Genomic DNA, 15,793 nt, shown 5'->3' on the forward strand with positions numbered 1-15,793 from the left:
CGTGACCTGCAGAGGAGGCACACCCACCAGCCGTAAGCCACTATGGGGCCGGGGGGCGCGGGCATGACGGGCCCTTCCCGGTTCTGTCGCACACCATCCCTCCCAGGAACACTTCCGTTCTCTGCTCGCTCCACCACGTGTGGGCAGAATCACTTTACCAAACCCCCGAGGGGCTGGGGGTACAGACACAGCTGCGGCAGCGTGGACTCCCCGGCCGTGGGGAGGGTGCAGCGAGACAAGGCACGTGAGCATTTCCCCAACAAGGCTCCGCACTCGGCAGGCACTCGACACACGCTAGGCTCTCCTCCTTCCCAGCCCCTCTGACCTGCTAGGACCGCCCTTCAAACTATCGCTGTGGGTCCCCCAGAGCGTCAGGCACAGGTGCTCAATTCCAAGACAACACTTTCACCGCTGAACCGTAAAACCCCAGCATGTAACTGCCAAGACTTCTCCCCCCAAGCAAACCACCTCTCTTTCCACAAATAATCAGATGTATTTCCAATTCTTCTTCTTCTTCTTTTTTAAAGACGTATTTATTATTTATTTGTTTGTTTATTTATTTATTTATTGGGGCTGCATCGGGTCTTAGTTGAGGCACGCAGGATCTTTGTTGAGGCATGCGGGATCTTTCTTTGCGGCGAGCGGGCTTCTCTCTAGTTGCAGCGTGCGGGTTTTCTCTTCTCTGGTTGTGGTGTGCGGGTTCCAGGGCGTGTGGGCTCTGTAGCTGTGGCGCACGGGGTCCAGAGCGTGTGGGCTCTGTAGTTTGCAACATGTGGGCTCTCTCATTGTGGCACACAGGCTCAGCAGTTGTGGCATGGGGGCTTAGTTGCCCTGCGGCATGTGGGATCTTAGTTCCCCGACCAGGGGTTGAACCCGCGCCCTGCATCGTAAGGCAATTCTTTACCACTGGACCACCAGGGAAGTCCCTCCGTTTCTTCTTTAATGGTTCATTTAATAAACATTTGTCTACTGTATATTAGACAAGGCACTACACATTATAGCTTTCTGAACTCTAAGGTACCTATATACAATTCAATCACTCAGAGGATCAATTTAAAAGAATATAGTGAAATGTACAAAAAATAGTAGAAACCCTGTAAAAGCTAACAGTTTTAAGGATTTCAACATCTACTTAAGTTTTTCTTTCAAAAAAGATGACATGAGATAAATATTAAATTTTCATCAAAACAAACATTTCCATCATACATAATAGAGTCTCTTGAAGAGATGAACAATTTCAAAAGTCTCCTATCAAACCTAATTCTCTGTGAAGCCAAGAGGGCATTTTAAACAGGCTTCACAGTACACAGGGACCCGGGGACTGTAGTCTGATGAGATACAGACTGATTACAAGTTCCTATTAGATAAGAGTATTTAATACTGTCCCACAAGCTCATGCAGCCTTACTCTCACCCAAGGGCTAAAGACTTACTGTGGCCTGAAAGCTCCCTGTAATCAACAATACCCCCGCTCAGCTTCAGTAACCAAATGACACACTGAACTGGTAGATATTAGAAAACACTGGTTTGCGACATGCCAAGTAACAGCTCCAAATCCTCAATTTCCTTTGGGAATGAAGCCAGAGGTGTCTCTATGAAAGTACAACTTTTACCGTACCTCCCTAAAATGACAAAGTGATGGAAACTAAGGAAACAGCCTTTCCTTAGTGCTAAGTTGTTCTCAAAAATAAAGCCACTGGAATCGAAAGAGCTGTCTGGAGCAGGGGTCCACAGCTTTGCTCTCTCCTTATACACACCTTTCTTTACAGAAAAACGGCTTCAGCAGCACAGAATAAAACCCAACCATTGCAGAACTAACTCAGAGTCAGATGAATTTAAATAACTTTCTCTTTTTTAAAAAAATGGATATGTAATAATGATGAACAACAGAAAATTTAAAGGATGGAACTGGGATGAAAACAGTAAGCTGCAAAAAGGGAAGAGAGAAGTTAAGTTGCACAGAAATAAAGGTTCCATCAAATGCTTCTGTTTAATGTCACAAGGCTTTAAGGTGCTAAAGACGCCCAGACAATGCGGTCATCCCTCAGTACCTGCAGGGGAAACCAAAATCCGTGGATACTTAAGTCCCACAGTTGGCCCTCTGTACCTGCGGTTCCACATCTGTGGATTCAACCAACAGTGCAGTACCGTTTGATTGAAAAAAAAAAAATCTGAGAATGAGTAGACCTGCACAGTTCACACCTGTGGTGTTCAAGGGTCAACCGCATAGTAATTCTGGAAATCAAGGAATATTTAGACATGTTGGTGACTCAGGAAAACAAACAAAAATTAAATTTTCAAATTTTAAGATAACACAGCAGTAAAGTAAAGTTTGGCTGTTAGTGGTGCTGGGCACCGAACACCCAATGTTTGAATTCCGTCTACAAAGTGCGTGAATGTATAGGTACACATCCACGTACGTGTATGTTTGTGTGCATGTGTACATGTTATTCATAGATGTGGCATTTTATTTATATTAGTGTAAATTAAACATAAAGTGTCAAGCTGTAAGGTTTACATGGGCCCAACTTCCACTAAAAAGTTAATCAGCGTACCAAGCAAAGTTCTGAGGATGTGATTACAGAAAGAAACAACATTTTAAATACAGAGAACGTTACGTTAAAGAGAAAACATACTAAAACTTGGAAGAGAAACCAAGTCACATGGAAGTTCTTAAAATGCAATAATCATAGCAAAGTTCAGCACCAGCCAGCCCAATAATTACACCAAGACAAGTGCCCATCACCTAGAACAGGGGCTGGCAACCGCTTTCTGTAAAATGCCAGACAGTAAATATTTCTGGCTCTTCTGTCTCATCTACTCAACTCTGCCATTGGAGTGCAAAAGCCACACAGATAAAACGTGAACAAATGAGCACAGCTGTTCCAATAAGACCTCACAGAAACGTGCCAGCTGGGCCTCGGTCATAGTCTGCTGATCCCTAATCTGAAATGTTAAGGAATGATTATTATACATTTTTCCAGAGGTGGTCGATGGGCCTTGCAAAGGACATCTGGGCGCTATAGATCTCAACTCTTCACTTGTGAGATGGCGGCAGTGCGCATTCCTTCCTTCTGACCAAACACTAGATATTTAAAGCAGACATGACGCATATGGTTCAGACACAACAATGAAACAGGAACTATTCGGAATCCCAAAGTGGATGAATTATTTTGGATAAAGGAACGAGTGTATACTTCTTAAACCTGCAAGAACATGTCTACCGCACCCTAACTTCTGAGGTATGGTCAGATCCAAAGGTCAATGGCAAAAGGTGTTTAATACCTTAACCACGCTTTAACTCAATACGGTTAAAACTACACCTGGAAAAACTCTTTAGAAGCTCGCAGAACAGAGCTGTGCAACAGTGATTCTTATGTCCATCAAGTAATGAGCAGAAGGAAAGGAGGGGCAACAAGGCAGGTGTCTGTACTGCTCTCCCAGGATCACGCCCCCGGCGAGGGGTCGGGAGAACCCGGGTGCAGCTGCACCGTGCAGGGCAGACAGCATGTTAATATTAAACTGCTATAATTACTTCATACGTGTCAGGAGGTTTGTTACTTAAGGAGGAAACAAGCAAGTCCCACATCACAGGTTCAGTTAGCTCGAAAGTGAAATCCCTCTATGATGGGATTCCTGTTCATTATTCTGAACGTCTGACTAGGTTTCTGAAGTTCTCCTTCTCTTTAACAGAACACCATGAGGAGAGTGATCCACCCTCAATGACTATCATCACTGACGATTCACGACTGACCAGCATGCAGGGCTATAACAAAGGTGCTCTCAGGTCTTGCCAAAGTGACTGCGGACACCCGCTCCTGAACTGCACATGGGTCTGGATGTTTTAATAGCACTATTTTTTTAAAAAATAAATATTCTGAGTTAATCCAGAAAGGCATAAATTTAAAATCTTTAATTCTATGTAAACATTATTTTGAAATACCATATGGTTAAGTCTATCCCCTAGGGCCTACTGAGCCTAAGCAGGACATACTGTGCTGCTTTCTGTCTGGTAATAACTGACCCCACAGGCGTCCTTCCACTGGGCATCGGCCACTGTTTCAGTCGTGGGGGGATGTGAAGGAGCAGGCTAGCAGGAGGGTGGTTAACGCCTGTCCTGTCAACGGCCCAAGAGCAAGTCACTGCGGATTTCAACACATATACTGTCTATCTAGAAACAAAGAATCCAGCGTGAGTAACTTCCTGTTCCCTGAATCCAAAAGAAATAAAGGAAAGGCACCCAGATCCTAGACAGTAACTAAAGTCTGAATTCACTCTCCATCTCCATTAACAATTCATCTTCTGGTTTTTAGCTTTGTTTTACCCTAATACCAATGATGTTCTCTTTCTGTCCCAGCGATGCTATAATTACTCAGTGCCCGTATCGTGTTTGGGAGACTCTACCGCTGCACGTAGTACCTGCCCAACGTCATCACCCCGGGCAGCCCCCCACCTCGCTGTTTAGAAGGCTCCTCTTCCTCTGTTGGTTCGGACGGGTCATAGTAATCACTGCCGTAAGTGAATCCCACCGCATTATAGCTCCCGTCCTCCGCCAGCGCTTCACTCAACCGCTTGTATTCTTCCTCTTGAAGAAAAATAAGAATTATGTTAACAAAAATAGAAATTTACTGAGAAAAATTTTATATATTTCTAAAGTTGTAGCTATCAGTAAAGTATACAGCACACTTTTTCCAACCTCTTTTTGAGGCAAAAATGTTTCTAAAAATTCACACTTCATATCTATCAATATGTACTTTTGCCAGTACATGTTTACCACAGACAGCAGAATACGTGTCTTTTGTGGAAAATTTCTTCCTGCTGAGAAATTTGGGGATTAAGAACTGTATTAAAGATTGTTAAGGCAAAGACAAGAACATCAATTTTAATTTATACGATACTGTTAAAGAAGAACAGTTAAAGAGTTTGGTTTTTGTTTTTTCAAATCCCAGTCTGCCCTCAAAAGCTGGGAAAATTCTTTGTGGCTCTATATATAAACTATCCTGAGGTCCTCTCAGAACGCAAAGACTCCTGTTTTTCCAATCCACTGGGTACTGTCAAGATAATATCAGAAAGAGTGAGTATAAAAAAATGAATGGGAGTAAATTTTTAAATACTTAAAAAATTTTAAAGAGTTTGTTGCTTAAATAAGTTTTTCTTGAGCAGTACCTTGCCTTGCCTCTTCCTCAAGCAAGTCCGTATGCAAGGCTAAATACCTCTCTTCATCACACAGGGCCTCTATTCGTGCCTCCTCTTCAGAGAGCTGGTAATCTCTGTTCCATGTGGAATACTCAGCATCGCACTCAGAAAGGTCATGCAGGTGACCGCGCCCATCATATCTGTAATATGAACGTGCTGGTCAACGGAAAGAAATTAATGTCTGGGTTGGTTTGTGTGGGATGTTTTATACATATACTTACCGATTAAGATAAAGAAATAAAAATAGGAAAACAAACATATAAACTCTTCTCAGATTTATATTTAATTTGGCTAGTCATAGCTCACCTACTTTTAAGCTCAAGTTATCTTAACAAAGTCTAAGCTCCTTTCTGCAATATGATAAAACTTATAATTAAAGGTAAACAATCCTTTAATAGCTTAAAATGGTATCCACTTCAGTGGCAGTTCTTACCGTGTATGGTTTGGTTAACCATTCAATGCCATTTGCAAAAAAAATAAAAAATAAAAAAAATTTTTTTTCTGAAAAGTCAAATATCATAGCTTACATTCACACAAACCGGATACATAAATACCTATCCGTAAGAACCAAACGGTCGAAATTTCCTCGCTTCCTTCTGCTAGTCCCGAACTCTCAGGAGAGATCTTCACCAAAGAAACTTGCGTCCATTGGAGGTAAAATCTTGGCTAGGCTCGCCCCCTAGCCACTTGGCTGAGGAAATAAGTGCTGGGTTATGTGATAGAGAGACACACATACATAGGAACAGTGACATATACGTGCAGTTTAAGGAGGTTCACTCGAAACAGAGCAAAACTATTAGGAGATGCAGGATCATTATTTTCTTCCAGACTTTATGCCCCCAAGATATAACATACATGAAGACGCATCCACGTGTACTTGCATGGACCGATAGATACTTTAGCCAAATTAAGAAGAGCACTTCCTGCCATGCTTTTAACACAGAAGATTCAGTGAAGATGCTGCCAATGCGCACCTCTCAGATAATGAGTGAATTAGTAAATTTCACTTAAAACACTCAGATTTAGGGTTGCAAAAACAAAGGTAGAAAGACAAACAAAAGTCTGCTTAATTTTTTAATGCTGACTTTTGTAATGAGCACCAGAAAATACTACAGGTAAAAAAAGACATTTACAAGAAAAAAAGGCCAAAAATTTCAGGGTAGCCAAGTTATTGCATTTTATTAAATTTCAAAATTATGTTTACGATGCTGTAAACCTCCTTAACTTACAAATGTAGATCATTATTTTAAAATATTACACATGTACATGTGTGGTGTTTGCTCCCCACTGGTTTTGGAAGACCTAACTCCCCTCGTATACAGAATGATATGGAAAACTGTCTAAAAAGCTCAGATTTTCTCGCTTATCAAACTTTAATAATAAATACCGCAAGTAACACTTTGGAAAAGGAAGCTGCCTGACAGCTCAGGCAGCATGATTCCATAGGAACCATGGTTTAAAGGCACAGCATGCTTGAGCAGAGCATGGGGGCCCTCAGGTCCAGACCTGAGCTGGCCACCCTCCGTCCATGAGTCCTTCTTGTCTAGATCTAACTCCAAATGGAAACGTCGGGGATGGAAAAAGCCGTCTGGTCATTAACGTGTCCATTCTGGCCAGCTCAGAGGTCATCCCTACAGTCATGTTCCAGGGCTCTGCAGAATCCAGTTTTAATTGGCTCAAACGATGGGCTTCCTTCACTCGGAGACTATTCCACAGTCTAATGGTTGGTCACGGTTACTTTTCAGTCCGGGCCCCAGAAGCAGAGTTGCCAAATTGGCAAAAACCAAACCGACAAACAAAAATCCCAAGGAGAAGGAAAGAGGGACTGAAAACATGGGAGGGGAAGAGAGCAAACAACCTACATCACGTAAGGGCATCCTTTTCAAATCAAACATCTTTAGAAATCCAATCCCGGGAGCCCTCTGCCCAAAGTGGCTGAACACCCTCCAGGGTGATTACCTAAAGCACCTTTGATTTGAAAAGAACACATCTGTATCCCAGCCCCACCCTTCAGTTGTAAGAGACAGTGAAACCAGCCCTAAGGACGCTACGTCTAAGAGCAAGGCCAGTGTCTGCACGAAGTCAACTGGCCTCCAATTGATTGGCAACTTCACCCTCCGCCTGAATCTGTCAAACTCCTGGGATTAACACAGGATGGGGGAGGAGTCGGGGGGAGTCAAATGTCAAGCCGGCAAAATATGCGCGCTCCACAGAGAGCGCTGCGGGCACGACAGTTTCAAAGCCAACTCAGGGGACCCAAGAGGTATCTAATTGCGGCATCAAGCTTGCGGCGTTTCGGGCTGCCCTCCCACCCACACCGAGCTATGGGAGCGCGGAGGGCTCCAGAGCGCCAGTCAGGAGAGGCCCAGGGCCCAGGCAGCTTCCACTGCCCGGAGTGGCAACTGCAACCCAGCGACAAGAGTGAGAGGTCGCGAGGTGGCTGCGGGGGCAGAGACGATCCCTCCGGCGACAGACGCGACACGCAGCTCCAGCCAGGGCCTTAGGGCCGGTTTCACCGTCCCCCTCCCCCCGAAAACCAGGGGGATGTGGGGACAGGGGAGTGGGTGTCCCCCCGGATCCCTGATGGCTCCAGAAAACCCCTCTCCAGTCCTGGCCATCAAGTCAACATCAGACGAAATCAAGCGGGCGAGGGAAGGGGAGGACCGGCGGGTGGGGGGAGGAACCGACCTGTCGATGAGGATCTTGTGGTCCCCCATCCAGGGGATGAGGTGCTGTCCCTGCTCCTGGGCCAAGGCCCGCTCGTCGTCTCGGAACAGCTTGCAGGCATAGCCGAAGACCAGCAGCTCCACTCGGTTCCCCCCACCGCCGGCACCGCCCGGCCCGGCCTCCTCCTTCGCGCCGCTTTTCCTCTCGGTTTTGGCGCGGCCTCCGGTCGCGCCGTACATGACAGCGTCCCCGGCGTCCAGGCTGGTTCTCTTCTGCGCCGCGACGATGTCCCCGATGTCTCCGCCTGGCCTACCCCCTCAGTCAAACGCGCCGCATCCCGGCCCCAACCTCTACACCGCCGCCATAGCGGGCAACAAAATGGAGGAAGCGCAACTTCCGGCGAGGGGCGGCCCTACTTCCGGCTAGCAGGTTCTGCAGATTCGCTACTCCCGGGGCAGTTTGAGCCGCTAGAAAAGATTTGGCTTTAGCCTTTCGCATTCGGAGGCGCCGCCACGTTCGGGGCTGCAGTTATCAGAGAGGAGTGTGGTTTTCGTTTTTATTTTTCTCCGGCGGCCGTCCAGGGCAGTGGCGAAAGCGCAGCTTTGGATCGCGCGCTGCCCACACCCTGGCCCTTCCCGGCTCTGGGCGGAAGGAGGGCGGGTGCTTCGTGGGCCGAGTGCGCGGCTCGGTGTGGGCGGGTATATCTTTTCTGGGCGGGGTTTCCTGTTGGCTGCCGCCTGGACCGGGGGTCCGTGGGGTCGGGTGCTTTGGAGCCGGGGGTCGTGGGGTCGGGTGACCTGGGGCCGGGACTCTGAGGCCCGGGGGGTGGCTGACAGGCTGTGCCCTGGGATGGGTCGCATGGCTTTCTGGTGCCCTGGTTTGTTTTCGGTCCTGGGGGTCACGACCCTCGTCTCGCGTACCACGGAAGGTTTCCTTAGCGGGTGTCAAAGAGCTTAGTAAACGGGAAGCCCTTCGCGGTGACGGACTTGGGGGTCCTGGGACCCATGTGGGAGAAAAGTGGTTGGGGGCGCTGGTGGCAACCCCGTTTGCGGAGACCTGTCACTTGGATGCGGGGTGACTTTGCTTTGTTTTGTTTCTTATTTTATTTAGTTTATTGGTACAACCCCTTTTTAAAACCGTCGCTATCTAGTGAAGGTCAACATACTTACCAGTACCCAGCATTTCCACTTGTCTTACCTGATACCCCAAGACCTGCAGGAGACTTGGACTCAAGTGTTTATAGCAACTTTTTGTTTCTTTTTTTTTTTTACATCTTTATTGGAGTATAATTGCTTTACAATGGTGTGCTAGTTTCTGCTGTATAACAAAGTGAATCAGCTACACGTATACATATATCTCCATATCCCCTCCCTCTTGCGTCTCCCTCCCTCCCTCCCTATCCCACCCCTCCAGGTGGTCACAAAGCACCGAGCTAATCTCCCTGTGCTATGCGGCTGTTTCCCACTAGTATAGCATCATTATTGAATGACCCCAAACTGGAAACAGCCCAAGTGTCCATCAACAACAGAATGCTTAAATAAATTGTAGTATAGTAATATACACAGTGGAATATACAATGAAACCGAATGAGCTGCAGTTACAAGCAAGAGCCTGGATGAATCAGAAACAATTTTGAAAGGAAGCAAGACGGAAAAGTACAAATAGTACTTTTGTGATTTCAATCCTAAAACTCAAACAGGCAAAACTAAGCTATAGTGTTTAGGTGGTAAAAGATTAAAGCAAAGGGAACTTCCCTGGTGGCACAGTGGTTAAGAATTCACCTGCCAGTGCAGGGGACACGGGTTCGAGCCCTGGTCCGGGAGGATCCCACGTGCCGCGGAGCAGCTAAGTCCGTGCATCACAACCACTGAGCCTGTGCTCTAGAGCCTGCGAGCCACAACTACTGAAGCCTGCACGCCTAGAGCCCGTGCTCCGCAACAAGAGAAGCCACCGCAATGAGAAGCCCGTGCACTGCAACAAAGGGTAGCCCGCGCTTGCTGCAACTAGAGAAAGCCCACGTGCAGCAGTGAAGACCCAACACAGCCAAAAAATAAAATTTAAAAATAAATAAATAAAATTGAAGGTGCTTTTAAAAAGAAAAGATTAAAGCAAAGTAAAGCAATGTTAAAAGAGATGATTACGTGAGGGATGTGGGGGAAGCAGAGCGTTATGATCAGGAAAGGCTGATGGGATGCTGCAAACATTCTATTTGTTGAGCTGAGTGATAGTTACAAGAGTGTTGACAACTCTGTGGAGTGCATTTTTTAAAATAATTTTATTTATTATATTTGGCTGCGTTGGGTCTTTGTTGCTGTGCGCAGGCTTTCTCTAGTTATGGCAACCAGGGGCTACTCTTCATTGCAGTGCGTGGGCTTCTCATTGTGGTGGCTTCTCTTGTTGTGGAGCACGGGCTCCAGGCATGCAGGCTCAGTAGTTGTGGCACACTGGCTTAGTTGCTCTGCGGCATGTGGGATTTTCCCGGACCAGGGCTCGAACCAGTGTCCCCTGCGTTGGCAGGCAGATTCTTAACCACTGCGCCACGAGGGGAGTCCTGTCAAGTGCATTTTTGTTTAATGTTTTTAAAAAGAATAAAGGGCATCTCGGGTGTAAGCTGTTATCATTTTTTGATATTTTTGTTTCAGCCACACACACATATGGTCATAAGATGTAGTTCTTATTGTGGACCACAGTAAAGAAGTTTGCTTATATTATCTGGAAGATTCCTTCCTATTCTGTAATTTGAAATGGCCGATAACTTCCATTAACATTCTTCCCACACAGGAATGCCTGCTTTTTAACACAACTGGAATCTTAAAGTGTGGGTGGGTTTTGGGCAGTCGTGATGGGTAGGATGGCCAGCCCTGTCCATTGCTGTGGACGTTAGCTCAGTCCACTCAAACTGGAGCTCTTTGATCTCCAGTTACTTCATCTGTCCAATGAGGCTAAGAACTTTGCCAGGTCCCTGCCATGAATGCTAACTGGCCACGTGAATGGTAACTAGTCAGAGCCAAGTTGGGTGAGGCCATAGAGGAAATGCCTCTCCTAAGATCACCCCAGACTGGCAGGCACAGGCTGTGAAGGGGTGATACATTTTTGGAAGTAAATAGTCATAGAAAATGGGTCTATATGGTCTAGATTTCTAGGTCCATCTTCGTGCAATTTTGTCCTTTTCAACCAAATGTGATTTAACTTTTATACATTTGCAAGAGTTTGTGTGAATAATGCAGTAAATCAGGAATATAAGTCCAATGTCAGGTCATGGGTCCCAGCTTGCATTCAGGTTTATGAAAGAGCATATCAGTCAACCCATCTCACCTGAGCACTTACCATGCGTCAGGCGCTTGAGTGCGCCTCACAGGACTGTGAACTCCTGGGTGATAGGAAACGTGTTTGTATCCCCAGTTGGACAAAAATTAATGACAATGCCTTGTCTATCGTTTGGAAATTTCATTCAGTGGCCGATAACATCGCGGCCCCTAGGTGAGATGCATTGTCTCCTTGAATAAAGATTCTTTGCTAACAAAGAAGGCAAGAATGGGTATTGGGTGGGCAAATAAGCAATGTCTGTTACATTTTACATTACCCCTACTCATAAAAGGCAGGGGGAAGACATGTAAACACATAAATACGGTAAAGGGGCATGCAATTTCTATGAATCTGAACATGCTTAATTTAAAAATAATAGCTTATATTATCGAGCATTTTTCAATTAGGGTTCTCTTAGGAAAACAAAGGTGGTTCTACAGAGGGAAGTTAGTACCCTGGACCGGTAACAAAGGCGTAGGAAGAGCTGAAGACAGGAGTAGGTGGGGCAACCCTGAGACAAACGAGAGCTGGCGCCCCAACCATCCTGGATGCTGGCTGAGCACGGGGAAGGTGGCCCCGTCAGACCTGGGGTTGTGAAGGAGGTGCTGTGCAGAGCCCTGGAATCAGGAAGAAGATACAGATAGAACAGGAGATGCCTTTCAAAACAGAGAAGCGGGGCTTCCCTGGTGGCGCAGTGGCTAAGAGTCCGCCTGCAGATGCAGGGGACACGGGTTCGTGCCCCGGTCCGGGAAGATCCCACACGCCGCGGAGCGGCTGGGCCCGTGAGCCATGGCCGCTGAGCCTGCGTGTCCAGAGCCTGTGTTCTGCAATGGGAGAGGCCACAACAGTGAAAGGCCCGCTTACGGCAAAAAACAAACAAACAAACAACAGAGAAGCAGAGAGATACACAGGCTTCTCCCCTCACACCCTCCAACACCCGAACTGTCAGCATTTGCTGGACGGAGGTGACGCCAGTGGGCAAGGGAGACTGGAGGCTCCGCCTGCAGGCCAAGCCCCTCGTGACACTGGGCAGAAGGACCATAGTGGACATGAGGGCAGATAGGTGCCCTCCTGAGCACGTGTATTATCCAATTGGTCCTCACGAGGCCTGGCTAAAAACAAGACGACCGTCCCCAAATGGAGTTGATTATGCTGAGCCCCACATCACCAAACTAAGACCTAATTTAGTAACGGCTTTTGCTCTCCAGAAATGAGATTTTAAACCTGTGAACCAGGAATCACTAGATCAGCACCAGTTAGGTCACCTGCCTCTTAGACGCCTGTCACCTGCTACAGGAAAGTAACCTTGCAATGACCAGCCCATGTTCGGTCTAGTATGACTTCCTCGTTCCTCTTCCCTTCTGTCTATAAAAGTCTTTCATTTTGTACAGCTTCTTGGTGCTTCTTTCTATCTGTTAGATTGGATGCCGCCTGATTCATGAACCACTGCAGAAAGCCAGTAAGATCTTTTTTTTTTTTTTTTTTTTTTGCGGTACGCGGGCCTCTCACTGTTGTGGCCTCTCCCGTTGCAGAGCACAGGCTCCGGGCACGCAGGCCCAGCGGCCATGGCTCACGGGCCCAGCCGCTCCGCGGCATGTGGGATCTTCCCGGACCGGGGCACGAACCCATGTCCCCTGCATCGGCAGGCGGACTCTCAACCGCTGCACCACCAGGGAAGCCCAAGCCGGTAAGATCTTTCAGGTTTGCTCAGTTGAATTTTCTTCTTTTATGGCCCCTTCATGAAGGTGCTCTGTGATCTTAGTCTTACCTGGAGATGTTTGTTAACTTGTCCGAGGTCACAGATCCCTGGCTGCCTGCCCCCCGGGCCTGTACTCCTGCCCACCAAGGAGCTTCATCTTTCCGTATAGACGTGTCTGGGTGTCAGTACCCACACGTTCACTGTCGACATGGCCTCGTATGGCCAGAGGGACTTTGCAGATGGGATTAAGTTAAGGGTCTGGAGTTGGGAGATTATCCCGGATCATTTGCGTGGGCTCAACGTGGTCACAAGGATCCTTGTAAGACGGAGGTGGGAGTTTGGGGAGCCGGCCTTGAATACAGAAGCAGATTGGAGGGACGCAGGCGCCTCCAGAAGCTGAAAGAGGTGAGAAACAGACCCTCCCCTGGAGCCTCCACATGGAACCAGCCCTGCCGACACCTTGATTTTAGCTCCTTTGAGACTCCTGACCTCCAGAGTGAAAGAAAATAATGTGTTGTTTCAAGCCACTGAACTTGTGGCATTTGCTACAGCAGCGGCAGGAAGTTAATACATATGGTAACTCTGTATTTAACTTTTGGGGAGCTGCCACGCTGTTTTCCAGATGGCTGCAGCATTTTCCATTCCCACCAGTACTTGGCATGGTCCATCCCTTTGATCTTAGCCATTCTAGGGGGTGCGTACCTCACTGAGGCTTTAGTTTGCTTTTCCCTAACGATGAGTGTCTTTTCACGTGCTTATTAGCCATTCAGATATATTCTCTGGTGAAGTGTCTATTAAAATCTTTTGCCCATTTAAAAATCATGGTCTTGGGATTTCCCTGGTGGTGCAGTGGTTAAGAATCCTCCTGCCAATGCAGGGGACATGGGTTCGAGCCCTGGTCCAGGAGGATCCCATATGCCACGGAGCAACTAAGCCAGTGCACCACAACTACTGAGCCTGCGCTCTAGAGCCCGTGAGCCACAACTACTGAGCCCACGTGCCACAACTACTGAAGCCCGTGTGCCTAGAGCCCATGCTCCGCAGCAAGAGAAGCCACCGCAGTGAGAAGCCTGTGCACCGCAGTGAAGAGTAGCCCTCACTCACCACAACTAGAGAAAGCCCATGCACAGCAACGAAGATCCAACACAGCCAAAAATAAATAAATTTATTTATTTAAAAAAAATCATGGTCTTTTCCATATATCATGATACGCTGATTTGTTTCCTCCTTAAAGGTAGCTGTTCCCTGACTTTTATCATGGTAGATCAGTTTTGCCTATTTTTATGTTTTAGGTGAATGGGATGACGTTGCATGTGCTCTTATGTATTCAGTGTCTCACTCGTCATGTTTGCAAGTCCTCCATATCATGGTGTATGATTTCTAGATTTTTCATTCTTAGTGCTGAATAATTTCCCATTGTGAAAAGCCACCAGTAATCTATCCATTCGACTGTTTATGGCATATGAGCAGTTTCAGTTTGGGTCAGTGCTGCTATGACCATGCTTGTGTGTGCCTTTTAGGACGCAGGGTTACACGCTTTTGCGCTGAAATCGACACGTATATACCTAGGGGTGGAATCGATGTGTTACAGCGCTCAGCTTGAGAAGATGCCACCAAGCTTTCCCGCTGGGGGTGTACAGATCCAGACCAGGTTGCTTTTGTCATTGGACATTTTCACTGTGAGGACCACACCCAGGTGACACTGTTGTTGATCAGTGTGGCCCGCACTGTCATCTTGGAGCTGTGGAAGCACAGGTGAGTGTACAGATTGGAAACTAGGACTGGGCTGGGGAGAGACCAAGGTTGGTGTAGAGATGGGTTAGTAAAGGTCTATTCAGTGCCTACTCTGAGCCCAGCACCCCTGCAGGAAGCATCCAGCCCCTCATGTTGGGGGATTTAACTTAGGGGCATGTATGATCTAAGTGTGTGCGGGTTTACTGGTGATCTGTGAAACAGGTGCGAGAGCATTTAGTATTTTCTGCTGTTGCCAAGTTACATCCTTTGCCATCTGTCAAATGAGCCCAGAAAGAACAGAAATGGTGGCATCAAACTGCCGTCACCCGGGGGCATCCGAGAACGACCCTGTCCTCCACCCAAGGCGCTCCTCCAAATCAGCGGCAGAAACAAAGTTGGAAAGCATCTCCTTTCCACTGAGACCAACTCTTGGTGGATTTCCTTCCACAAGGAGCAGGTGGTCTATGGAGTGGCTGACTTACCCTGTATTAAATCTCCCTTTTCTAAGCCTCGAAATCCTTACATCCCTCTAAAACAACCTGGCTCGTTACGAGTCTCCAAATAGTCTTTTCCTCTACATCGGGAACATGGAAGGGCCCAGGCATGTAACACCGATGAGGACGCCCCAGCGGGGAAGTGGACCCCAGCCCAGGGGAAAGGGACACTGGCCACGCCCTGCTCGGACCTCAGCCCAGGGCCACCGAGGCGCAGGTGAAAGTCTGGGTTTTTATGTGAACGTCTTTTCCCCCTTTTTAAAGTGAGAAGAAGCAGGCCCCAATAAACATCTTTCAATCTCTGCTTTCCATGCTTCTATTTATTTACTTATTTTTTGGCCTCGGCCCGCGGCATGTGGGATCTTAACTCCCCAACCAGGGATGGAACCCGCGCCCCCTGCATTGGAAGCGCGGCGTCTTAACCACTGGACCGCCAGGGAAGTCCCTACATGATTTTACATGTGATTTGAACCAGCAAAATCATACTTTAACGAAGGGGCTCCGGTAGGGGGGACCTTGCGGAGCTCAGCACTTCTCAGACCCCTGGAAAAGCCCGAGCGTCTGCCCTATAAACAGTCCCTCGGGCATGCCCCACAGGGATCCACTTCCTCAGGAACTGGGACTGCTCCAGCTACGGCGGCCGCCTCCCCAGGGGCTCCGGGAAGTGAGATGTCCTCCCGCCGTGCTCGCTGGGTGAT

At 47.5% G+C, this 15,793-nt stretch overlaps 1 protein-coding gene across 3 annotated transcripts in view; it reads right to left on the bottom strand.

The window, feature by feature from the left end:
* SFSWAP (splicing factor SWAP) overlaps positions 1–8,240 on the bottom strand; it is an 82,213-nt gene extending 73,973 nt beyond the window's left edge. Inside the window, exons 1-3 of one of the 3 annotated variants that reach the window (XM_019942391.3) lie at positions 7,884–8,240; positions 5,166–5,335; positions 4,453–4,584 (exon numbers count right to left, since the gene is read on the bottom strand). In XM_019942391.3, the coding sequence (XP_019797950.1) occupies positions 4,453–4,584; positions 5,166–5,335; positions 7,884–8,101 (520 nt within the window). In that variant the 5' untranslated portion in view covers positions 8,102–8,240. Of the gene's footprint in view, positions 1–4,452; positions 4,585–5,165 lie in introns of all 3 variants that reach the window. The other 2 variants (XM_019942356.3, XM_019942375.3) reach the window with 2 other exon arrangements.
* Between the last annotated feature and the right edge of the window lie 7,553 nt (positions 8,241–15,793).

This window comes from Tursiops truncatus, chromosome 13 (assembly GCF_011762595.2).
Source record: "Tursiops truncatus isolate mTurTru1 chromosome 13, mTurTru1.mat.Y, whole genome shotgun sequence".
NCBI classification, from domain to species: Eukaryota; Metazoa; Chordata; class Mammalia; order Artiodactyla; family Delphinidae; genus Tursiops; species Tursiops truncatus.